At 45.8% G+C, this 27,063-nt stretch overlaps 1 protein-coding gene across 2 annotated transcripts; it reads right to left on the reverse strand.

The window, feature by feature from the left end:
* Positions 1–1,178: 1,178 nt before the first annotated feature.
* Rubcnl (rubicon like autophagy enhancer) lies at positions 1,179–27,063 on the reverse strand. 2 transcript variants are annotated; one of them, XM_028878137.2, is made up of 12 exons: positions 26,892–27,063; positions 23,633–23,715; positions 22,576–22,786; positions 17,093–17,153; positions 14,285–14,417; positions 12,739–12,884; positions 11,229–11,293; positions 6,574–6,812; positions 5,693–5,754; positions 4,223–4,376; positions 3,690–3,780; positions 1,179–1,777 (listed from the first exon to the last, which is right to left on the reverse strand). In XM_028878137.2, exons 1-12 carry the CDS (start codon positions 27,043–27,045, stop codon positions 1,665–1,667), a joined length of 1,512 nt encoding a protein of 503 aa, XP_028733970.2. In that variant the 5' UTR covers positions 27,046–27,063; the 3' UTR covers positions 1,179–1,664. The 2 variants fall into 2 exon arrangements, with proteins under 2 accessions (XP_028733970.2, XP_028733960.1); XM_028878127.2 differs by having other exon boundaries at positions 6,574–6,740; positions 26,892–27,046.

Genomic DNA, 27,063 nt, shown 5'->3' on the forward strand with positions numbered 1-27,063 from the left:
TACGTGCAAAGTGCCCCAGGTTCATGTGTTGGAACACTTGGTCCTTACCTTGGAGGTTTGGGACCTTTGGAGACAGTGTGGCCGGCAAAGGTGTGTCACTGGGGTGAGCCTCTGGGGGTCTACCCTTGCCTTGGCTCTAGGCTAGCTCTCTGCTTCCTGCCTGCTTCATGTGATGGAGTCTGTGCCATGTGCTCCTCTGTGACATCTGCTGTCCCTCCCCTGCCCTAAAAGACTGAAACCACTAGGGACGATTGTTTTCTCCCTTCCATTGGCTCTGCGGGTATTTTTTCACAGGTGAGAAAAGTCACTCCCCTGCATCTTAGTAGATGTCACGATTTTAAGGTTGTGACTGAGAGCAGTCTGTGTGCTAAGAATGCTTTTTTTTTTTTTTTTTTTTTTTTTGCTAGGTGTAGTGGCATATACCTCTAGTCCCAGCACTCAGGACATAGAGATGGGAGGCAAGTTCAAAGGCCACCAAGGCTTCATAGGAAGACCCTGTCTCACAAAACAAAAACCAAACAAATGAAAAAGAATATTTTATCCAAATTTACTTGCTTTTAAAATTTCATTCTCGCTGGGTGTGGTGGCACACGTCTTTAATCCCAGCACTTGGGAGGCAGAGGCAGGCGGATCTCTGTGAGTTCGAGGCCAGCCTGGTCTACAGAGAGATCCAGGACAGGCTTCAAAACTACACAGAGAAACCCTGTCTCAAAAAAAAAAATTTCATCCTCTTTCAGATTTAAAAAAAAAAAAAGTCCAGGTGCATGTGACCTAGGCTGGCCTCTGATTTTTTGTTAGCATAGAAAGTCCTAATCTTTGCCTCTACTCCCTAAATGCTGGGATTACAGGTGCATGCCACCATGTTCAGCTTTCAGATTCTCTGTGTTCTGTTCTTTTTATACCCATGAAGTTTGACCATGAAGGGCTAGAATGGAGTTATTCCCTTTGGCTCCCTTGACGTAGCATGGACTTTCAAGCAGGAACAGAGCCTGCAAAGGGGCTGAATGTACGCGCGCGCCTGAAACAGTGCCACCTAGAGGCAACTTCTCCAAATGACAGCTCACCGGGACCTAGGTGGGTGGTTGAAACAGTCATCTAGAAATGAACAGGAGGGCAGAGTGGGCGTGCATTCCACACAAACCGTGGAATAAATAAAACAGGAGACTGACACAATCACGAACTAACATTCCAGAGGAGTCTTTTTCTTGAAGGAACAAAAGCTTGGCCAAACAGAATTCTCATTACACTCTGTTCCCTTAAACTGCGCCAATCCATTCCACAAGCAACTTTGAAGGAAGAGGAACCAGTGCTTCGCCTTGTCAGTTACAGTTCCTAAAAAAATACTACTGTGTTTAGCTAAAAACAGCTGTCCCGCTACAACTTAAATGTAAAAAGAATTCTTTAAAGACAGCCAGTAGCAGCAAAAAGAAAAAAAAAAAGTCAAACATTTGTAAACAAAATCTTAGCAAGAAACTTAACGCCTAGTAACAAAACTTCCATACTCCTTGAGAACATTAAATATATACAAGAGAGGGGAATTTGAGTCATCTTTTTCTTACTATAAAAATACTTAGTATCTGAAACAATGTTACTAGGAGCAGACACAATTGACACAGTTTGGTATCATCATAAAGTGCTTCGAACAAACAAAAGCTCCGGGGCCATCATGTCCCTGCAGAGGGCAACCTCTCCAAATGTTGTCTCCGGGCTGTGATCCTGGCACAGCGGGGGCATCTCGAAGACTGGAAACACTCTTTGTGAAAGCAAGCCCTGCACCCTGCAAGCAAGAGGACCAGTCGTCAGCAAATGGGCTTCCTAATTTCTCACATACGTACATATGGATGCTTATTCCCATGGGGTGGGGGTGGGGGAGAGAAGGGGGGTCCCGAACATAGGGTCTTACAGAAAACAAAACAAAACAAAAACCAACCATGTCCAAACTCTCAGAACTACCAGTTACTCAACTGCTCTTGACCATGAGGCTCAGAAGCCTGGTGGATGTGGTTGATGCCACACACCTCCAGATCAGCCCGGGCACTAGGGGCAGCTCCCCAAGTCTTAACTTGGTGGCCGATGGCTCTTGTGAGGTGACATTGATTCTCTTGAAATGTCTCTAAAGGGACAGAGCTGCCTCATTCAAAGTCAAGCTCTTTTCTTAGCAGCGGCCTGTATTGAGTGATGAGTTGCTGTGGAGTTTGAAGACCCGGTCACCTCTGTGAGTTGGAACAATGCTGAAATGCTACCTCCTCTGCTACCCAGAGTTCCATGAGATGGCCCAGGGCTTCTTGTAGCCCAGCACTATTCAATATTGCCCATGTCCAGGTCTGCTGCTTTCACAGCCCCATGGGCCTGGAAATCCCAGGTTCAGTTCTTTTTTCTGGGGACCCCGTCCTACAAGACTAGAGAACCCCAAAAAGAGACCATGTTCACATAAAAGATGAAGGCAGGGTTCCCCACCAAAATCCCTCCCATGCAACAGAATTTAGAGAGCATGGGTTACCTGAACAGCCCATCTGTAAAGAGACAAATAATTGGACCTAGTTTGTAGCTCAGGTCAAGTATTTGCCACATAAACATGAGGACCTGAGTTCAATCCCCCAGAGCCCACCTACAAAGTTGGTTGTGGTGGCACATGTCTGAAACACAGTGTTGAGAGAACAGAGACAGGAGGATTACAGGGACTATGGGCCAGCCTAGCATAATTGGGGAGTTCTAGGCTAGTAGTAGACCCTGTCTCAAAAATAAAGATGGATTGTGCCTGAAAAATGACACCCAAGGCTGGCTTCTGGCCTCCACACACATGCACATACACTGGCCCACATACATGAATGCACACACACACACACACACACACACACACACACACACACACAGTCACACAGTCACACAAAAGCCAGTAGCAAATGTTTTAGGCCTTGAGAGCCATTTGGTCTCTGTGCTGGTTTGAACAGGTATGGCTCCCATAGACTCATGAGTCTGAATGCTTGGCCCATAGGGAGTGGCCCTATTAGGAGGCATAGGCTTATCAGAATAGTAGGCTTGCTGGAGGAAGCGTGTCACTGTGGGGGTGGGCTTTGAGGTCTCCTGTACTCAAGCTATGCCTAGTATGGCACACAGACTCCTTCTCCTGCCTGTGGATCAAGATGTAGAACTCTCAGCTCCTTCTCCAGCACCATGTCTGCCTGCACGCTGCCATGCTTCCCTCCATGATGACAATGGACTAAACCTCTTAACCCGTAAGCCAGCCCCAGTGAAATGTCTTCCTTTGTAAGAGTTGCTGTGGTCATGGTGTCTCTTCACAGCAGTAGGAACCCAAACTAAGACAGTCTCGGTAACAGCAGGTCCGCTCCACCACCCTGGCTTAAACCCAGAGATAACCGGTCAGTGCTGGGTGGAATTGTAACCTAGTTAAAACCAGTGGCAACAACAGGTCAAACTGGGACCATCCTCTCCATCCAACACCCGAAGAAATAGCATTCTTTATCCCTGTCCTGAAAAATATGCCTCGCTGTGGGCCCCAAACTCTACTGCCTCCAGGCTTCCCCCAAGGACACACGGCATCACTGCACTTTACAGAGAAAACTGTGCTTAAGTGACTGAGGCGTCTTTCGGTGGAAGTTGGCATTGTGATTTAGCTACTTGGCAATGAAGCGATTACGAAGCTGACGTTACGAATGCAATTAACGTACCTGAACATCTTGTGCAAGTCGTGGTCTGAAACGGGAAGATGACGGCCGTGCTCTGGCAAAACTCACAGATGAAGCCCTTCCCCTGGCAGAGCTGCAAAAGAAGGTACCTAAGGTCACAGGTGACACCGCTTCTCATGCTGGGGAAACTGGGTGCCATGTACGCTGGGGAAACTGGGTACCATGTACGCTGGGGAAACTGGGTACCATTTACACAGAACCACAGAGGCATCATCGACTTTTCAATGTCTAGGATTTTAGCCCCTAGAAGAACAGAATCAGAATAACAACATTCCATAATGGCTGCTTCAGGGCAGAATGGGCTCTGACAGAGGATAGACATTCAAAGGAAGAAGCTACAGGGTCCCATCTTGCGTCCCAGCAGGGTGACTTTGGTTAGCTAATGCAGGGCTATGATTCAATGCTCTCCCTGGTCAGGGCTGTGAAAGCGAAAAGTGATTAAGAGTCAAGTGAGAAACATCTCCCTCCCCAGATCCTGGCACTGGGAAGGGAACCTGTCCCAGGTGATCCCTCACCTCACAGCTGGCCACATGGGCAAGAGAAGACTTCAGGATGTCCTTAAGCAAGGGTGCCAACAGTCCTTTCTTGGTCCTGAGGAGGTCTTCCATGGAGAACAGATGACATTCGTCGGTCAAATGGCTGGGAGCCTGCTCGAACTCCTTCAGGACACTGCAGGAGAGCAAACAGTTCCCTGAGTCACCTACACTTTTTTCCTACTAAACAGCTCTCTTGGGGCTGGGAGCGATCGCTCAGCCACTAAAATGCTTGCTTTGCAAGGAGAGGACCAGAGTCCAGATCTCCAGCACCTACACAGAAAACTGGGCACTGTAGTGCATGCCTGTAATCCCAGTGATGGGGAGGCAGAGGTGAGGGGATCCCCAGAGCTCACTGGCGCTTGGCAATTGGTGAGTGAGCTCCAGGCCAAGGGAAAGACTATGTCTCACAAAATAAGGGGGAGAGCTATTGACAAGACACCCACCATCAGCCTCTGGGCTCCACATGAGCGCAAACACATGCACACACATGCACATGAATACACATAGAAATCTCTATCCGTGAATTCATGTCTCAACCTTTCCTGGCCATTTCCTTTAGATAATGTGTCTGTGATGTAAATTTAACTACTGTCCTATTACCGAACACCTACTAGGTTTCTATGTTATTTCTTATTTTAAATTTATATCTTAACTAAATTTCTTCCCTTCTCTTTAAGAACATCCCTAGGGTAAGCTTTGAGAAGTAGTTTCTGGAAGCCATGATCTCACTCAGAGTGATGAGCATCCTGTATCTACAGGAGGGGGATTTAGTAGGCCATGGGAATCCTCACAGCAGCACTACTCACAAGAGACGGGAGCAGCCCCATCCCTAGGTGGGCAGATTCAAAAGTCAATATATACACAGAGCCAAATGTTATTCAGTCTTCAAAAGGAAGGGAATCCTGACACATGCTGCTTTGTGGATGGACCTGGAGAACATTTTAAGTGAAATAATCCAGTGATAAAAAGACACATGTTCTATGATCCACATACATGAGGTACCCCAGGGTGGTCAGATTCAGTGGATTGCCAGGGGCTGGGATACAAGAGGAAGGAAGGGGACAGAAGACTGGTTATGGAGATTGGATTTTGCAAGAGGCAGAGTTCTGCAGATGGACAGTGGTGGGGTGGCAACACAGTGGAAATGCCCTCAATATCCATGAACTGTGCATTTAAAATGGGTGGGATTTTACATTCCGTTACATGCATTCATCACAATCTACTGTGTTTACTATATTCACATTGTATTTATACTCTAGCCGCTGGCTGAGATATTTACCTTTATCCTTGTTTTTTTTTTTTGTTATTTTTTTAATTCACTTTAGTTTATTTCCTTCAGTGCTGGGGGTCAAGAATAAAAGGTCCTAAGAAGGTGGCATTACTGGGGGAGCGAGGACCAGGAAGCACATGTGAGGCAGGAGCATAGAGTGTTCCAGCTGGGCATCATACCTGTCAGCAAACCTGCAAGTCTTCAGCAGCTTCTTGATATGAAACAGTTGCTCCTGGATGTCCTAAGGCAAGAAGCCAACCAGAGGGAATGAGATGCGTGGCCACTGGCGATGTGCACGGCAAATCTTACAGTTATTTGAAATAATATGCTGGCAAGCAGAATCAGCTCTCAAGCAAATGGCCCCTTCAGCAAGAGCTTAAACTGAATCCTTGGATCCACAAGTCCTGAATGGACACAGGTTTTGTGGAGCCTTGGAAGAGCCCACATAAGTGAGAGACCATTCACTCCACAGTCTATCTGCCTTGTGGAGGGTCTGGAGACACTCTGAAACCAGAGTGACATGTAGAATATTATTTTAAGGTGTGTTGCTTTTGTTTACATCACATTTGTTTAACTCTGTGAAGTTGTGTTACTGTGCCTGTCTAAAACACCTGATGGTCTAATAAAGAGCTGAACAGCCAATAGTGAGGCAAGAGAAAGGATAGGTGGGGCTGGCAGGTAAAGAATATATAGAAGGAGAAATCTGGGAGAAGGGAGAGATCTAGGAGCCAGAGAAGGAGAGGACTCCAGGGGCTAGCCACCCAGCTACACAGCTACACAGCAAACCACAGAGTAGGAAACAAAGAAAGGTATACAAGAATAGAAAAGGAAAAGGTTCTCGGGATAATTTAAAGTTAAGAAAAGCTGGCTAGAAACAAGCCAAGCTAAGGCCGAGCATTCATAATTAAGAATAAGCCTCTGTGTGTGTGATTTATTTGGGAGTTGGGTGGCAGGGCCCCCCAAAAGAGCAGAAAGAAACAACAATAGTGACATGCATTTCCTACCATGGGACATCTCTCTTCCTACACTTGCTTCCTCCTCTGTGGAGACATCAGCTCACCTTCACTCTGTCCAGTTCCTTGGCTTTCGCATAGAGCTCGTGGTGTCCGCCTAGCAGGTTGAAGACAGGTTGGTGCCATATGCTGTCCAGTAGCCATTTAGAGAAATTGCTGACTTGGTACCTCCTGAAGTCCCACATCATCAGGATCCTTGCAGGGATGCAGGACTCTGCAGATGAGTGGCAGCTGTCACAGAAGTACTTCCCCGTATACTCACAATACCGGAGCCGTTTCACAAACTCTGTAGAAGGCAGGAGGGTGAGACCACGTTCGTGATGCTGGGGATCCGCCCTAGGCCAGCTCCCCATTCCCATGCAAGCTTCAGTCTCAGATCACTGTTCGCAGGGGCAGAGCCAGATTCAGCTGTCAGGCAGCCTAGCTGTGGCATCGACGTGGGGATTTCACTTATGGCCATTTGTGAGTTTGCTGTGCTAAGATAGATGCTGGAGAAGCATCTCAAACACTCTCGGACTTGGAAAATGGGTGCAGCAAACTGCAGTGCAGTGAGAGCATTCTGTGTAGGGTCTGGGAATCTGGCGGAGTGCACAGATGCCACCTGCTACTGACAGAACTCCAGCGGCAGCTCAGAGTCTCTTCGGCTAACAAATGCAGCACAGAGGGTTCAGGGATAGTCCACAGACAAAAAGCACATTCTAAAGCAGCGTGTGCACAGTGTGAGGATGTAGCCTTCAAAAGAATTTCCTTATAAATCAGGAAGGGGACAGAGAGAGATAGAGAGTAAATAGACCCCCAGAATGCTAACGATGCACATCTCTGCAGTGTGGAGAAAACTATTTGTTTCTTGCCCTTTTGAATCTGCTAAAACAAACACATGGTGCTTCTGAAATCTCTCTGATAAAATATTTTGATGCACAAAAGATGTAGGGATGAAGGTAACAATACTGCACCCTCACTACCTGGGCTAAGAAGGCAAACAATGCAGCGGAAGTCTCCCGTGCAGCCATCCCTCAGCGTTAGCGTCCGACACGAACCAAGTCTGGCATTTATCAATCCCGTTTTGACTTGTGTCTCTTTGTCAATGAGATAACACAAGGTGTAATTCCAGTTCCTATGTCTGTCAGACTCGTGGTGAGAAAGAACAACGTAATGATTGGGAAGGGGGTGACTGCACTCCCTAGCACACTGTAGATAATGGTGACCGTTTTCCAAACAATGCCTGGAAGAATAGGCAGGGATCAGTCTTCACTGGGCACTGAGCCTGTTCCCCAAGCTGGCTATGGGTTAATATATGTCATTCTATGCTTGTAATTCCATGACTTAGGAATTTATGATCCCTCTTTCATTAAGGAGAACACAGGATCGTGAAGACAAGCGTCACAGTCGGGACACCCTGGCAGTGAGCAGGCAAGCTCAGTTGAAATCCAGTGTAGCCAGCATATCCTGCTTCTCCTTGGGTTCAGGTGCTGACGGGGAAGGACAAATGTCTCTGCACTTGCTGGGTTATCCTGAGGGGAGAGGTATGCTAAATCTCCAACAAACCAAAAGAACAAAAACCACAGTACTCAGCACGCCACCTGAAGGACAGGTGTACTATACTATGCTATACAAAAACTATAGTACTCAGCATGCCACCTGAAGGACAGGTGTACTATACTATGCTATACTATACTATATAAAAATTGTAGTACTTAGCATGCCACCTGAAGGACAGGTGTAGTATACTATACTATATAAAAAGCAGAGTACTCAGCGCAGCACCTGACCTGGGAACCTGCATGCCTGATCAGACTTTCCATGATGGGAAGAGACAGGACACAAGGGGCCCATAATTTCCTCCTAATGTAACCTGCCTTTCCCTAACATCTAAGCCCCCAGCAGCTCAGTATCCATTCACTCATTCATCAAGCTTCATTGAATGCCCACTGTGCTACTATCAGTACAGCATGAATGATGTCATCGCTCTTCCTAAGACCATTCAGACAGAAAAAAAATGGAAGGTTCCTAAACCAGTGGCACTCAGCCAGGGTGACTTTTACCCTCTGGGGACATTTGCAAGCATCTGAAGCCATTTTACTTGTCCTGTTTGAGGGGCTGCAGGGGATCATATAATTCTGCCCCAAACTCTCAAATCCATGACCCCCCCCAAAGTCATTAGAACTGGAGTTCAGAAACCCCCCTCCAACAGCTGTTTTCTGTCTCCTGGAGTCAATGACAGGGAAAATAATTCTAGAATTGGGTTGTCCAACAAAACCTTCTGAAGACGTGGAAATGGATTGCTGTCCAACACATCTGCCATGACATGGGCCAAGTATGACTAAGAAACTGAGTTTAAATTATAATTAACTTTGATTTCATGATGCCACATGGGCACACAGTGCAGTTCTTGAATAAGGCTGACTAGAGAGAAATAGAGACTAGATGCACTGTGCAAAATCAAATTGGAAAGTGAGCCATACATGGTGATGCCTTGCAGGTAGTAGGGAGAGAGGACCCGGGGAGAGAATAGTGAGAATTGCTGTTGCTATTTTGTTGTGATAACTGCTTATAATCTTACTTTTAGAATATGAGTAAGGGGTTCTCTCAGTTGGGGTTTCTATTGCTGTGAGGAAATACCATGGCCAAAAAGCAAGTTGGGGCGGGGTGGGGGGGGGAGAGTTCATTTGGCTTACACTTCCACATTGCAGTCCATCATTGAAGGAAGCCAGGACAGGAATTCAAGCAGGGCTAGAACTTGGAGGCAGGAGCTGACGCAGAGGTCATGGAAGGGAGCTGCTTACTGGCTTGCTCCTCGTGGCTTGCTCAGCTTGATCTCTTATAGAAGCTAGGACCATTAGCCCAGGGGTGGCACCACCCACAATGGGTTGGGTCTTCCCCCATCAATAACTAATTAAGAAAATGCCATACAGCCAGAATTTACGGAGATATTTTCTCAGTTAAGGTTCCCTCCTTTCAGATGACTCTAGTTTGAGTGCCAAGTTGACATAAGACTAGCCAGGACAGGGATAGAGGGTAAAATGGCCCGTATGTGAGACTGGAGGGGGCTGAGGAAAAATGTAAACATAATGTGGACTTTTGGACTGAACTCTGAAACAGATAAAGGCTATGGGCAGCAACAATCTTCTAAAATCTGGTAAAGTCTGAAGTTAAGCTGACAGGATTGAGCCAACATTAACATCTCAGATGTAATGATTGCCCTGTGATTGACACTGACAGAAGCTGGGGAAGAGGGGCTGGGAGCCCTTCACACTATTTCTCAAACTTCTCTGTGAGTCTAAATGAGCTCAGAATTCCAAGTGAAAATAGTCAGAATCAGACAAAGTTTTCAGGAAAAGCACTAAATCGCTCCCATCGCTGACATCAGCCAAACGTGTGCTGTTCCTACTCTGCAGTGTTTTCCTCTCCTCTGTCTTCTTTCCGGTTGCCACAGTCCCTTTGCCTGTGCCGAGCACCCCACATCCTGAGACAATCTCTTCTTTAGGAAACCTCTCATTCCCCCTCCCCCTCCATCTCAGATGAAGTCTCTCCACTGTAAATTCCACAGCGGTCTCGCCTTCCCCATTCCCTATCTTGTCCTCCAAGCTGGGAAGCAGATTTTGTGAGGGCAGGTTCTGCAAAATTCCCTGCTGGACTGACAGCATGTCAATGAACTAAGGAAGCTACTCAAGGATTGGGGGAGTCCGTCGTGTCTATGTAGTTTCTGACTCATGCATTTGACATTGTGTATGATGTTAGGCTGTACAGATTAACTAACAGACCTGCTTCTTGCTAGACTAGCTGGGACACTAAGTCATTTAAGGAAGATCGCTGTGACTGTGGTACAGTAACATGAAGTGAGATAGAAGAAGCCGTGCCTGCGTCTGCTTTCAGTTGCAATCTCTTGAAATAAGACATCCTTGCTGGAGAGCAAGCAATACCCAGCTGAAAATCCTGCATGGGGAAGACTAGTTTGCAGGATCTTGGCCAGCTCAGAAATGAGTCACCATGTCCTCTGTCCGAGCAGTCTGGCCAGGAGCCATTTGTTGACTCTGCGGGTGTGTCTGGAGGACTGTCTATGAAAGCACAGCCCTAGGGGCCGAAGATGAAGAATGAACAAAACCAACAATGTCTCTGCCTTCATGGAACTTACTTCTGGTAATGGAGACAAATAATAATCTCTAAATAAAACAGAGTGGTCTAGGGATGGATGCCGTGCTGAGAGTAAACAGTGTGGAGGATGATCGCATGAAGCGCGCGTGCACACACACACACACACACACACACACACACACACACACACACACACCTGTCTGTGGCCAGATGGGCACATTCCACAGGGCAACCAGAGAAGACTTGGGGAAAAGAGGAGGAGGAGGGGGAGAGGAAGAAGAGGAGTGGGGAGAAGGTAAAGATGTGAAGGAGCCAAGAGTCATAGGGAAGTTTACAGGGAGAGCATTCTAGGGAGAGGAAACAACAGATTCAAATGCCTGTCGGGAATGGCTGGGTTCTCCAAGTGCCCACTGGAGAAGCAGCCAGGATGCTGGTCCTCCTAGCTCCTGGCTAGTCATGCAGCTTTGTAGGTCATGATGGCCTCCATGAGTCCTTCACAATATGCCCACACCAAAACGTCTGTCTCACACCAAAACAATACACAGTCCAGCTCTGCTGATCTTCACTCTGTCATCAGGTAACAAGCAAACAGTGCAGGACCCATACTTACTGGGCTGTATTGGAGACCCACATCCAGCACAGAAGAAATTCTGGGCCACTACCGCTATGTCCCTCCTGAGGACAGAAAATGGCAGTGGTTACACATTTCAGAGTTGGTCAGTGCAGCATTTTTCATTGATAGAAAAGCAGTTGACATCATGGTGTGTTCCTTGGTTTGGGGTCCTTAATTTTGTCTTTTTTTCATTTTGTGAAAATTTTATACTTATCTAATATGGTCTTCTAATTGAAACCCCTGGGCTTTATGAAGCTAGGACCCTAAAAATCTCAGTTGTCCCCAAATTAGAAGTCAGTATCACAAAGAACTCTCTTATTATAGAGTCCTTGGGGCTTCCCACTGCCCATGAACAGAAGCCAGAGGTACACTAAAGACAGCCAAGGGAACACAACACAGTCTGACATGCTTGGAAAAGTCACGGGTGAATAAATACAATACACACTGGAATAAGAGATGAGGCAAGACACATTTATCAAATGCTCCTGTGGAGAAGGTTCTGGGAGCAGCTGTGCCCCAATTTCAACAGTGACCTAGAATTATGGGCAAAGTGGTAAATTTAAATATTTATTGTAGTCTAAGGTCAACAAAAATTGCCAAGGTTAAAAAAAAATGTGTTAAATCTCCATCCATATGTCTTATGGAGGATTCTGGGAAATTTGAGAGAAAAGATATCCTGTGCAATGAAAGTGACCTGCCCCAGTGCCTTGAGGGCAAGTTCTGCCCCAGCAGTCGAAGCACCCTTCCTGGGATCCACTAAGTCTGAGAGCAAAGACGGTGAGCAGGGATATGGTGCATGAGAGACCTCCAGGGAGCAGCGAACATTGCTCCATAGCCCTGAAGCTTGCAAGAGAGACCAAGAGAACAGAAAAACTGCAGGTGGCTAAAATATGTTGCCTGTAACCTTTATCTGTAATCCATTCCATACTCTCAAAACAAATCACAATTAAACTACTATGTACACACCATATGTATGGCCACAAAGACACACACTACATAGGTTTAGTCCCTTTTTGTATAATTTTAGCTGTCTCGGAGCTTCTGTGATTTTACAGAATAAAGATTCTACTTATGTTCTGTACATTTCTCAACTACGGCCAATCTCCTTGAGATTAAATTCTTCTTTTAAAACTACTATGCATTCATGGTTCTTTTAATTGCACACTAGCTGGTCTAGAAAATAGAATGATCTCATTATTTTAAATCATTGTATTTGGGTTTTGTTTCAGAAATAGCCCCTTGAAAGGTCTTCTTTAGGCCTATTTAATCTACAAGGGCTATATAATGTTCATAATTGGGGAGGGAGAGTTACACTTTTAACGTATGTGAATACTTATGTATCCTCCCCCCAAAGCTCACGATAGAGTGCCAAAACTAAGCCAGACACACATTCTCCTTTGTCCCTCAGGGCACTGTTTTTTTCTTCTTCTGCTTCCATACGTATCAGGTGGGACCCATCACATGTTCCAAGTAGAACCTAAGATTTGCGGCAGCACCTCACACTTACTTGATTGGCGTGTGAACAGTAAGTATGATTTGAAATCGAGAAGGTACCCAGTCTTCAGCTCCTGGGACCTTAGACTTGAGCGTGATTTCCTGTGTTGCGTCCACACTGGAGTCAAAGTCTTCCCCAGCATTCTCTTCATTCCCAGCCTACATGACACAGGAGAGGGTTCAGGGGTGACCTCAGAAAGCACATTTCGGGAGTTTAATTGAAAAGAACTCTCAAGTATGTTTCCCATTAAAATTTACCACCAGAAATTGGAACTGGTTATAGCTGATCTAAAGGACTTGTCCTCTACTTTCCAGCTGAGCCCCTGTCCCCCTCTATTTTTTTTAATGATTGTGTGTGTGGCGCCTGTGCAGGCTAGAAGAGCATGTCACATCCCCTGGAGCTGGAGTTCCCTGCAGTTGTGAGCAGACCGGTATAGGTGCGGGGAACTCACACTGCAAGACAGCAGCGCTCTTCCCACTGAGCCTGAGCCGGCCTGTTTTAGGATTTCAGCTCATTTGTCTCCCGACTTCCCATGTGGTGAGAAGAGTTCCTCGACCTGGGATTCTTCATGACAGAAGCAGCCCCCAGGGACTAAAGCAACAGCCAATCAGAGCTTCGCCATGGTCTTGCTGCAGAACCCTAGTTTACAAAGCTGAACGGCTTACTGTAAAATCTTACATTTTCCCGTCGCCATTGAAAATCCAGACTTCTCCAATCAGCCTTCTGAAACCTCCACAGTTTGGCCATTCAAATTATCATTCAAGCCTGTTCCCAGGGCCCCCACCCCACCCCCACCTCGCACTGTCCACCCCACCTGAGTCTCTGCTCATCTGGGCTCCAGACCCCCTCCATTTGTGTTCCAGTGGCCCTTGCTAAGAACACTTCCCCACAGGGTCTGGCTGCCCCAGCACCGTCTGGCTAACACCTGGCTCAGGATCTAAGCTCTCCAGCCAGCTTTCCTAAGTAAGTTCCTCTGGTAGAATTAGACGCCTGGCTACCCTGGCCCTTCCAGAGTGGGGTTTTTCCAGCCCTTCCTTTAGCATTTACTACCACCGGGGGTTTCCATGTTCTCTGAGGACAGGATATCCGGCAAGCAGAGTCTTGTGGGTTTTCACATCTGTCAGTCAGGAGTGGCACCTGCTTCACCACTGACCTGCCCTGCCCACTGCCCTGCCCTGCCCACTGCCCTGCTAAGGTCTCGGCCCAACATGTTAAAATAAAAGTAAGAAGGAGGGAAAAATGAGAACACCACCCCAGGATACTTGGGAGGATCCCAACATGTTAGCAAGCCTGTAATCCCTGCACTAGGGAGGTTGGAGTAGAGGATTCTGTAAGTTAGAGACGCCCCTGGGCTACATAGCAAGACCTTTTCTCAAAACAATAACAACATTGTGTGAATTGTTGGGCGTATTCCCTGATGTTTAATGGGTGCTCACGTTCATTTGGAGACCTCCTAGACACTTAAGAACCATACAAGGAAACATAAATATTTGAATCGAGCAGGCCAAGTAAGAAATTAAGACTGTTTCATTCTACATCAGCTGGCTTCCATACTTACTCCTGAGCTGGCTGCTGTCAGGGAGCCTGGCATCGGGGAATTGACGTCCGACAGCACCTGCCACTTCCAGAACCCTCGAAGCAACTCTCTGGCTAACAGCCCAGCAGGACTGACGTCTGACTCACACGTTGCACTGAAACATGAGAGAAAGAAACAAAGCGCTGGACAGCTGTGCATGGGGAGTCGAGTCAGGGTCTTTGGGGTTTCGACTGTGTGTTGAGGAAACTGTATGAGACAGTCGGTTATTAGCTGGGCATCCAAAGCAATATCAGTTCACCCGTGATCAGCAGACAGAGTCTCTCATTTAGTCAGGGGACTGAGACCTGGGGTAGGGTGAAAAGAGCGCTGGATTTAAAGTCAGAAAACCGGAGTTCAAACCCTTCTTCTGATGTTTAGCAGCATCGTGAGGCTGACCCATCCTTTAATCTCAGCATTGGGGTGACAGAGGCAGGGGGATCTCTGTGAGTTTAAGGCCAGTCTAATCTACCTAGCAACTATATGTCTATCCAAGACAGCTAGAGCTACATAGTGAGACCCTGTCAACGGGGTTGGGGACACTGTGGCATCCTTTATAAGCCTCAGCTTCCATGTCTCTACAACAGGGTTACAAATAAATGCCCAGGTCTGGAGAGATGGCTCAGCAGTTAAGGGCACTTGTTGCTCTTGCAGAGAACCAGGATTTGGTTCCATCACCTACATGGTAGCTCACAACCATCCATAACTCCAGTTCTAGGGGGTCAAATCCCCTCTTCGGACCTCCATGGGCATACAGCATGCACATGGTACACATACATATATGCAGGCAAAACACTCACAAAATAAAATAAACCTAAGTTTGTTTTAAATAAATGCACAAATATATATAATATGTAAAACTTGTCTGGCCTCACTGTGAGGTAAAATGAAGATATATACGTTGCAGAATACCTATACATTGTATGAAGATGTTTTGCTGTGATTGATGTAATAAAAAGCTGAATGACCAATAGCTAGGCAGGAGAGGATAGGCGGGACTTCTGAGGCAGAGAGAGGAAGTCAGAGGGATGAATCTATGCTTGCAGGAGACACAAGGAAGACACTGAAGAGGTTGGACATACAGTACAGAGTAGAGATAACCAAGCCATGTGGCAGAACATAGATTAATAAAAGCAGGTTAATTTAAGTTCTAAGAGCTAGTTAGAAAAAAGCTTAAGCTAAGGCCAAGCTTTCATAATTAATAAGTCTCTGTGGGCTGGCCGTCCCAACAAGAAAGCTTGCTACACATATACAATAGTCTTTCTCACACTATAACACACAGTGATTTGAGGGTGCTGTGCCTCGAATATGGGCAGTGTCCTCCAAAGGTCCGGATGTTAACAGATTGGCTCCCAGGGAGATGATTGAAGCTTGGGAAGGTGGAATGTAGCAGGGGGTCTGTAGGTCCTTGGGAGCAGTAACTACAAAGGATGGTGGGACCCTTCCCTCTTCCCCGTGATCCTGCCATGGTATTCCCAAGACACACTGCCCTCACTGTCAATGACACTATCACGTCTTTGAGTTTCCAAAGGCAAGTAAACCTTTTCTCTCTGTAAGTTTGTCATCTCCGGTATCTTCTCATAGTAACCAAAGCTGCTGCTATGGAGATGACTGTCTGAACTCTAGGTGACTGTCCTGTCTAATCCTAGTTCTTCTCCTGTTGCTGTGACAAAATTGACAAAAGTAACTGAAGGGGCCCAACACCCATGCACATAAAAAAATACAAATAAGTAAGCTGCAGAAAAATTAACTTAGGGGACAAAGGATTTATTTTACTTTTTCTGATTTTAAATCTTTTTGTTTTGGGTTTTTTGTTGTTGTTGTTGGGTTTTTTTGTTTTGTTTTTTTTTTGTTTGTTTGTTTTTTGTTTGTTTGTTTGTTTGTTTTTTTTTTGAGACAGGATTTCTCTGTGTGGCCCTGGCTGTCCTGGATCTCACTTTGTAGAGTATGCTGGCCTCGAACTCACAAAGATCCACCTGCCTCCTCCTCCCGAGTGCTGGAATTGAAGATGTGCAGTACCATCGCCTGGCTAAAATTCTTGATATCATAACACTTCCCCCTTCTCTTTCCACCCCCACCACCACCACTAACTTACTAAACCCCAACAACAATCTATTAACATTTGTCCTTAGACATGTAGTCTTTGCCTCTCATCAGGGGAACTTCTCTTTGCAACAGACGGAGGCTACAGAAAACCACAACCAATCAGAATGCAGAGTTGTGGAGCCCAATCTCAATGGACACACCCACAAACTTCCCACACCCAAGGCTCCAGGAATGTTGCAGAAGAGGGGGCGGGAAAATCATTAGAGCCACAGGACTGGGGAGTTTGCTGTGAGACTCTGTCTCCTAGGAATGTCAGAAAGGACTTATTTAGCTCACTCTTCAAGGGACAGTCCACCATGGCAGAGAAGTCAAGGCACTGAGATTTTGAAGTGGCTCGTCACATCACACGAGCAATCAGAAGAGAGCAATGAATACATGCATGCTAGCTCAGCTCTTTCTCCGTTTATGTGGTCCAGGTTACCTACCGAGAGGATGCTCCCACCCATAATTAACATGGGCCTTCCAACATCAATTATCATAGTCAAGATAATCTCCATAGGCCAGCTAAGGGGCCCTACTCTCAGGTGGTTCTGGATTCTTCCAAGCTGACAATTAACTCTAAACATCACGGACCCCGCCTGTGGCTAATGTGGCCACAATATCAGGTATCAGTGGTAGAGTGTACATACATGGTGGCTCCAAAGAAACCCCAAGGGTCCATGTGTGTAAGCACAAGAAGACATGTACCTCTTTAAAGAGCTGCAGGGGCGTCTGCTGCCTTCTGTGACGTCATTATATTCCCCAAGTTCTGTGGGAAAATGAAAAGAAAGGGCAACAGGGTCATTCAGCCTGTCTCACTCAGTTAATTTTATCAGAATACAAAACATAGGTCCCTGCATTTAGGGAACCTGCAGTGGCTGATTACCTACGGACAACAGTGTGAGGCTCCAGTTAAGCACCAGGGATGGGATTTTTATATGAACTTCATCAAAACCACACAGCAGATGTAATGAACATCCGCCTTTTTGTTCAGTGCGTACCAGTGAGATGAACCATTATCAAGATGCTAGGGACTAGGAAACAGCTTCTCCTTCTCTGCATCCTGGCAGAGGTCTTCTCAAACATCCCAGACATGGCCTTGTATGTGCTGTTTGCTGGCAGGTGTGTGATGTGAGGGAGCTGGAAGCAAGGAAGTTCTAAATCTCACCTAACATAACCAATTCATCCAAGTCTCGTTTGCAGGCCTCTCTCGGCACAGGAGAGGGAGAAAGTGTCTCAGGCACTGGGCTGACCTGGAGCACAGCATAATTTGACTCCCCCCCCTCAAAAAAAAAGCAAGAAGCACTTGGTCATCAGGAAGTGAGAGTGGAGGCTGGAGAGATGGGTCAGTTGACAAAGCACAAGGACCCAAGTTCAGCTCCCAGAACTGACAGAAAAAGCTGATAGTGATAGCTTGAGCTTGTCATCCTAACACTGAGGGGAAGTGGGGAGTAGGTGGATCTTGGGAGCTCACTGGAGTCAGTGAGCTAATCAGAGAGTTCCAGGCCAAGTGAGAGAGCTGTTCTGAAAAAAAAAACCAAAACCAAAACCAAGAGGACAGTTACACACACACACACACACACACACACACACACACACACACACACACACACACACGTTTAAACACATATGCATGAATACCATAACAAGCAAACAGCTGAAGAGCAGGACATCCGCAGGGTGGTGGTGGCACACGCCTTAAATCCCAGTGCTTGGGAGGCAGAGGGAGGTGACTATCTGAGTTCAAGGCCAGCCTGGTCTACAGAGTGAGTTCCATGACACCCAGGGATATGCAGAGAAATCTTATCTTGAAAAACAAAACCAAAACAAACAAATAAAACTAAGAGTAGAACCCCACCCCACCTCCAGGCATGCACAAAGCCCTGGGCTCAATCACAGTATTGCAAGGGAAAAAATGACATCAGGTATGAGGATAACCCACCTACAGTATCAGCACTTGGGAGGTAAAGGCTGGAGAATTGCACATTCCATTTAAACCAGTCTGGTATATAATTAAGACACTTTTGAAAGAAGAAGAGGAGGACTGTGAGGAAGAGGAGGGAGGAAAGAAAAAGGAAGAGGACGAAGAGGAAGAAGAAGAGGAAAGGGGAAAGAACAGCGTAGCTCCCAACTGACAGAAGTTTGGGGGTGAGCAGGGCTAAAGCTGCAGCTTCAATGACTAAAAGCTGCAGGAAGTTAATTTAGGACCTTTCATTCACTATAATTAGGTGAAACAGGCTGATGCAATCTGTCCATTTTTAGATAGGTTTGAAAATTTCCCATTATAATACAAAGTTTAAAATAAAACTAGTGAAGGCAAAATAAAAATGATAAAAATAAAAAGCCAACTGGCCACGAAACACATAGTACAGGACATAGAATCATGCTGGGTGGAGTCGTGTCCCTCCAAAGTTCGTGTCCACCTAGAGCGTGTGAATGTGGCCTCATTTGGCAATAGGATCTTTACGGACAGAAAGCAGAGTCAAGCCACAGCCTCCCCCACCGCAGAAGGGGTTGTGATGAATTATTAGATGTGTAGACGTGTTAAGTTAGAGGTTTACTATGCCCACCTCAAAGCTGGAGATATGATGCACAGGAAACAGAGAAAAATGGAGTGCTTTTGAGCCATCCAGGAAGAGTGTTAAACCAGAGGATCTGGGGCAAGTTTGACAGGTACAGAAAGACACTTGAAAGAGAGCTCAGGACTGAAAACACAGGTCTCTCAGAGGCAGCCACCTAGAGGAAGTGACTGATGGAGACAAAATCTGCCAGAAAGTAAATATGGGGGATGGGGCTGAAGACAAGGTTTTCTTTAAGAAATGGATGCAAAGTGTGAATGCTAACATTCATGGCCAGCTTTTGCTGAGAGCTGCTGGCAGCAATGGCTTTACCAGAGGCTGTTGGAGTATACAGCAGGTGACAACTAGTGTTCAACAGATCGACACACCAGACGAATAACTCTCTGATGGGAAGCCCCACTGGCAAGGACTGTGGGGTCACTGACTGTAAATGACCAGTTGCTCCTGTCTGTAATTTATCTCATGTGCTACTACATTTCTTCCCTAAGAACTGCTATGGGTGTTTTCCCACTGCTTGTATGTTTAGCTCATGTATGTATTCCATCTATTGGGCACACATATAGCTGTGGATGGTCAGGAAGATGATTTTCTGCTTACGCTGTATAATTCTGATGACTAGAAATACTACTAGAATATTTTTCATAACTGACATAGGAAAGTAACAGTATTCTCCGTCACAAAGACAGCTAATTTTAGACTTCAGAACAAATTCAAAACAGACTAGCTGCCCCTGCAGAGAATACACAAGGACAAATTCCCAGGTGTTTGTTGCTGAATCAAGGTCAGACTTGAAGCAACTTTGGTAGAAATAACCCTCTGCAGTAATTGACTTTCTGCATGTAATCCCAGCCTCAGTTTATGTTATGAGACTCAGGGTTCAGGCAACTAACTATTATTGTTAAGTCCTGAATGTTATTAATGTCACTTTCTGTCTGGGAAAGAGCTGTGTGCACAGTCAAGTATTACTCACTGGCCAGTCAATGTGACCTCCCTAGTCTGAGAAAAACTGTGTGATTTATGATGTGTTATGAGAATGGGTCAGACCCTGAAAATGTAGCACATAATTGTCCAGAGTTTGGCTGTTTACTGCAAGCTGCAGGAAAACATAATGGAATTCAGCTACTATCACAAAAGCTACTACTTGGAAAAGTCAAGGACTTAAGCCATGGCTTAAGAAGTCTTGGTGATATTTTAGCTTTTATATATATGTAATATATATATATAATATATATTTTATATATATTTATATATATTAGCTGGTTCCTAAAATGATTTTCTTGCATGCTTCCAAGAACTCCTAACAGTGTTTTTATCTAAAATGCCTATCAAGCATCCAAGGCCATACGAAACAACACCTGTCTCCTAGGTCAGGCGAATAACTTTATTTCTTGTGCAATTTAGGGTGAGACCCTCCTTTCTTATACAACCTTACTAATATACCCCTAACTTCTTACCTAACTACTGCTAGGAATGTAGACTGAGCATACAGATCCCTTTTTGATATACTAACTAGTCATTAGCACTCAGTTGACCTCCTCTTTCACCTCTCCCATTTTGGGTTGTAAAAGAAATCCTAACAATCACTACCTGAGGAAAATTCTTACCTGCCTTTATGACCCCATAGAATTCAAGCCTGGTGACCTTGCTAGGCCAGAGATTTTCTATTGCTTGGGTTTATAACTGGATTCCTGAGAAACTCAGGGAGAGCTGAGAGGATAAGGATACAGAGAAGAGAAAAGAGAATAGAAGAATAGATAGGTAAGAACTGGAGAGGAACAAACTGAGACGGGGAAGAACTAGATTGAAGGGCGAAAAGAGAGGACTAGAGGAACGAGATGGAAGATGAGGAAGAGCCAGATGGAGAAGAACAAGATGAAGAAGAACAAGATGAGAAAGGAGGAGATGGGAGAGGAGCTGAGATGGGAAAGAACTAGATGGATGAGAACCTAGGAGGGGCAGAACTAAGATGAGAGAATTAAGATAGAACTTAGAGGACAGCAGATTAATGTAGGGAGAAATCAATCAAGAAAGGAGCTAGGCATGAGAGCAGAATAGAAACTGTGTAGAGAAAAAAACTGACACAGAATAATAAAGTGTAAGGACTAAGGAGTTTTGTGTACATAGATTCATTTCTTTTTATCAAAGATTAATTATCAGCTGGTTGTAGATTCTTTCTGGACCCTGGGAGGGGACTATTGAGGGGCTGGACCCCCATAGTCTCCGATAGCTGTTGAAAAGTGAATGAGTATGTGAGTGTGGGTGTAAGTGTGCAGAGAGAGATGGGGAGAGAGGATGAGTAGCTAGGTAGGAGAGAGATCAAGAGAGATTTTCAGAGAGGATTTTACTTCATCAAGATGAAGTAAAAGAGAAAGTTGCCATTAGAAAGTGTGTGTTTCCTTATTTACCCCTCAGATAGAAAAAGATAGCCCTCACTGCGTTTGTTTTTTGTGGTTTTTGTTTTGTTTTGGGGTGTTTTGTTTTGTTTTGCATAACCTGGTGCCGCCTGGAGGCTGGCCCTCCAGTCCCAGTTAGTGATAAACTTTGGTGCCCTTTCCTCCAGCCCAGCTGCCCTTGACTAGTGACTGGGCTGGACTCTCACCTCTGCAAGGTGCTAGCCCTCTTGCTTCCTTGGCCACAGCTCTACATTTCTCCTCTGGGGCAAGAGTATATGGTAGTTTGAATGTAATTGCCCCCATATTCTCACAGAGAGTGGCACTATTAGGAGGTGTGGCCTTGTTGAAGTAGGTGTGGCCTTATTGGAGGAAGTGTGTCACTGTGGGGGTGGGCTTTGAGGTCTCCTATGCTCAAGACACCACACAGTGTCACAGTCCATTTTCTGTTGCCCTCTGATCAAGATGTAGCCAGCACCATGTCTGCCTGCATGCTGCCATGTTCCCTGCCATGATGATAATGGACTGAACCTCTGAAACTGTAAGCCACCATCTCAATTAAATGTTTTCCTTATAAAAGTTGCTATGGTCACGGTGTCTCTTCACAGCAATAGAAACCCTAACTGAAAGAGTATCCTGCCACCACTGAGCCCCATCACCGAGTACATGGCAGGTTAATTGTTTGCTAAATGAAAGAGGACCACTAAGCAAGGGAAAAAATGTGGAAGGAAAGCTAGGAGAATGCTATGTGCTAGAAAATGAAGAGAGACAGATGATAGCAGCGACCAGGAAAAGGCAGAATGAAATCCAAGGAGGAAAAAAAAACCCAAGAAATGCATCATTGGCCAAAAGGTGGAGCATGAGCATCCATCACAAGGCAAAACAGCAGCCTTGGGGGAGATCATCCACATGTGAAAAGTGACATTATCACCAACAACATATACACTAAAGACCCTCAAAACCAAGTCACTGAAAATAACACACACACAAACACACACACACACACACACACACACACACACACACCTCAAAATTTTCTAAGTTAGTTTCAGATTTTGAATTGTCACATTCATGGCTAACCTGGAGTGCATGTGGCCAATGGGCCATGGATTGAACACGTCTTCAAAGGACTAAACAATGTCCCTCCTTCAGGACTGGACAGAGGACAGACAGCATATATGGAGATCACAACACTCAGCATTCAAGCACTTGCCCAACTTGCCTTCATAGCCACTGTCTGAAGAAGTGGAGGACCCTGGCTCCTGCTTGGTGGGGGTATACAAGGTCACTTCAGCATTGGTCTGACCATTTCCACGAGACCCGCTGGCTTCCTCTGTGCCCCAGATTTCTGGTTGCTGTTGACTCAGGAGGTTGCATTTCATATTCTCCATTGTGGAGATTATCATGTCTGCAGCATAAAAGTGGACATTTTCCTGCAAGAAAAAAAAAAAGTCAGTTCAAATAGGAGCACAATCAACTTTCCTTTGGAGTATGGATCAGGTTTCAAAAGTAGAGAAGTGCCACTTAGATGCCACGAATGCAGATAAACATAACTGTTGATTTAACATAACTATGACGTAACACATATCCAGAGACACAGATACACCAAATGGAATTCATTTTCAGGACTGGAGATTGAACTTAACACGGCATATGCTAGGTAAGCACTCTACTACTGAACCCATTCCAGCCATCAAGTTGAATGTCTTATGCTAGAATACCTTCAGTAGGTAGGGCCCAGCATCTGACATAGTTTGTTAGTCATGGACAACTGAGTACACAGTACCTGCAAAAAATTCTCCATCAAATCCTGAAAATCCTGACTGTACCTCACCAGGGTGGTTTCTGATGTGGGATGTCTTTCTGTACACTATAAAAATGTGTTGTTTCCATTGGTTAGTAAATAAAGCTGCTTTGGCCTATAGCAAGGCAAGATAGAGCCAGGCAGGAAATCCAAACAGATACAAGAGAAGATGGGTGGAATCTGGGAGAAGCCAGCCAGCTACCCAAGAAACAAGATGCCAGTAGGCCGATAATGCCATGGCCACACAACAATAAGATTAATAGAAATAGGTTAATTTAAGTTGTAAGCGCCAGTTAGTAATAAGCCTGGGCCATCAGCTAAACATTTATAATTATTACAAGCCTCTGAGTGATATTTGGAAATGGCTGCAGGATACAGCAGGACAGAGAAACTTTGGATTACAGGTTTCCATACTCATATCCAAGAAACGCAACCAAAAGACTCAGACTCTCAGCGGTTGAGAAGATCCACTCACCTTTTCCACATCAATGGGCATCATGAATGTCTCTAGTGGGAAGAAATTCCAAGAATGGTTTCTTCTGCTGCCCTGAGCAGCACCTGTCAACACAGTGAGTCATTGAAAATGGAGAGAGGGGGCCTGGGGACATGGCTCGGTCAATAAAGGGCTTGCTATGCAGGCTTGAGGACCCGTGTTCAGTCTCCTTTTGCATCAGGCACTTGTAATCTCAGGCCTGGAGAAGTGGAGGCAGGAGAATCCCTAGGCTTGGCAGCCAGCCAGTTTAGACAACTCAGTGAGCTCCAGGTTCAGTGAGACACTCTGTCTCCAAAAGAAGGGGGTGCGGAGAGTGATTGAGGCCACCTGACATTAACCTCTGGTCTCCACATACACAGGTGAACACACACACACACACACACACACACACACACACACACACACACACACACATTCGCATGAGTGCACATACAGGGGAAAAATGGGGAAAACAAGTTCAAAGATTATCTAAGCAAACAAAGCCAACTGTAGAGTACAAGTCTTCAACACCATTAAGGCGGGGTGGGGAGTACAGTTTTAGAAAGATGTGGATGACAGAAGAGGAAAAAACCTTCTGATGACAAGGCCCTACTGTCAATCGTTTCTACAGGAAACTAACGTAGTCACTGAGAGGTATCTGCTGAAAACCACCGGAAAAGAGGGAGCAGTGGAACAGAGATGGCGGGAAGACAAATGGTCATGGGAAGTACCCAGAGAGATGGGAAGGTGGCCTGAATTACAGGATCGGTTCCCCAGCTCACGGCAAGTGGCCCCAAACTTCCTGTTACACACACAAAGTCATCTGACAACAGACAGTCCTCCAGTCAAGCCAGCGTCGACGGCACTGGATCACCCGTTCTTTCATCCTCACCCACTCCTTACTGGCAAGGAGCACCTAAGAGAGTACTTCCGATCACGTAACTGCTAACTGCAGCCTTGGAAGGAAGTGAAACTTCATGACTGCCAGAGGAGCTGAGGTTTCCTGCCCTGCTGAATTTAAACAAGATTCTGCAAACGTCCTGGCAGCTGTGGGTTCTCAGATGCCAGACACATGCAGGCAGTGTTATCCTGATGCCTCATGCTGAACAAAGTAAGTTGGATACAGAAAACCGAGGACTTCCTGACTGGGGTTGGTAAACATTTTAGGGGTAGGATATGAGGGCCATTTACCATCTCTGCTATCGTAACTAAAAGGCCACTATTGATGAAAGAGACTAAATTGCTGCATTGTCCTTTTTAAACAAAAACAGGAAGCTGGCAGGCTTTGTCCCTAGGTCATAGGTGCAGACCTGAGTATACAGGAAAAAGCAACATCCAGCAGAGCGGTGCCCAGCCCGTTATGCCTTGGTCACAAATTCTCCCATGCCTTGAGTTGGGATTATTGCTTGTTACGACATAAGGAGATAGAGACTATAAGATATTTTGTAAACATGTAGGTCCCATTCAAACAACTGGGCCCAGAGGACTGTTTCTCCAGCCTCAGGAAATGCTTCCCTCAGCTGCCATTAGAGATGTGGGGGTCCTAGAAAAGCCCATGTCTTAGTGGCCAATGTCCTTTCTGCTGCTCCACACTAAAGGAGGAGAGAACCCAGTCACTTCTGAGCTTCTCTCTCTCTCTCTCTCTCTCTCTCTCTCTCTCTCTCTCTCTCTCTCTCTCTCTCTTTCTTTTTTCAAGACAGGGTTTCTCTGTGTAGCTTTGGAGCCTATACTGGAACTTGCTATATAAACCAGGCTGGCCTCGAACTCACAGAGATCCGCCACCACCACCTGGCTCGAGCTTCTGTTTCTTAATTACATAGAATGAATCTCTTCACCAAGCTCAAGAGAGTCTTGTCAGGTATGATGGCTCACACCTGTGATCTCAGCACTCAGGAAATAGAAATGAGAGGACTGCCATGAGTCTAAGACCAACCTGGGCCATAGAGGGCCTTTGTCAAAAACAAAACAGAACACCTGAAAACACTGAGTGGCTTTTAAAGGTACTGATAAGGATTGCTGGGAAACCCTGCCTTTGGGCAAAAGGGGCCGCAGTACTTGTCTTTGCTTTGGGGTTTATTTTGTCCCGTTGTTTTTCTAGGAGAAAGACAAAGATACAAAAGTAATGCTTAGTTGCAGAACTACTTCTTGTACAAGGCTATGACAGATGGGTTTAAGCCTCAAAGGTCATCACCAGTCATGGGCTGCTTATGACGTGTTGCCGTGATGGTTTGTGTGGAGAAAGACTTCCTCCAGGAGGCAATCTAACAGCAAACTCATCTCTCACTTAGCAACCTCGAAATCTGCAAGCCGCTCTTTATTCTGAGAACTAACCACCTGGGTGGACAAGAGAAAGAAAGAGGCGGCCTGTTCTAAGAGGCATTTTGCTCATATTTGCTTGTCTCAAAATTTGCCTTTGAAAGACAGGAAGAAATAAATACACACAGGCTGAGAACAGGCAAGTGACAGCTTTTAAAATTATTTTGCAGCAAACAACAACAACAGAATGCTTCCCAGGCTATTTGAAGCAGGGCTCTAAGCTGACAGCATGGATAGAACATAATGAATCCTTCAAAATCAAGTAAAGCCAACGAGCTAAGTCTCGCCTGTTACTTTGTGTGGACTAATTCACTCAGGAGTTTTCTATTTAAGAACATGTACAAGCAAGGGTAGCCCTTATTTTTGCACCAATAGGCTTTACACAGCCTTTGGGGGAGGGATTGTGGCTACTGTCTTCAAATTTGCTATTTTCTCAGTTGTCTCTGCCGGAACTATGACAGGGGAGACATGGCCATCACCTGCAGGAGCACTATGACGGAGAATTCCTTTCAAGTGTGCAAATGCCTTCTGCACCCACAGTGGGTTGAGTGTTCCTGCTGTCTTTCCTGCAGACAAGCTAATAAGCCCAAAGACTGCTTCTGGAACTGCATATCCTGCAAACAAAGGCTTGTCTGTCAGCTAGGAGTGACCCCTGCTTCCCCACTGGCTCTCCGTGCCAAGGTCTGGGCCCAGCACTCTAACTATGCTGAGCTAAAATGATGGCCTGGCCCTCCGTGGAAGGAGGAGATGATTTCTGATCCACCTGTGGGGACCATCCCAGAGCATGGGCTGTGGTAACATTCAAATGAGCTCATGCATTGACTCCTAATCAAAGTAGAAGGCCATGAACTTCATTTCTCATGGCCAAGACAATAGGCAGACTTTTGAGCCAGCCCAGACAGACACAGGATGGAGGAGAATAAAGGAAGTCACCAGATAGAGTTACCGTCATCTGCAGAAGCTGTCAAACAGGGAGACTCAAAACGGGCACTGTCCTCCTTAGGGGATGGGGAAGTGGCCACAGTCTGGGGGTTTTTGAGCAGAGATTTGTGCTGAGGATGAACCTTTCGCTCTTCTGTAACCAGGAAAGAGGCATTCATTCTGCCCTCCGAGCTCGA

The sequence above is a fragment of the Peromyscus leucopus genome, chromosome 9 (genome assembly GCF_004664715.2).
Source record: "Peromyscus leucopus breed LL Stock chromosome 9, UCI_PerLeu_2.1, whole genome shotgun sequence".
Taxonomy (NCBI): Eukaryota; Metazoa; Chordata; class Mammalia; order Rodentia; family Cricetidae; genus Peromyscus; species Peromyscus leucopus.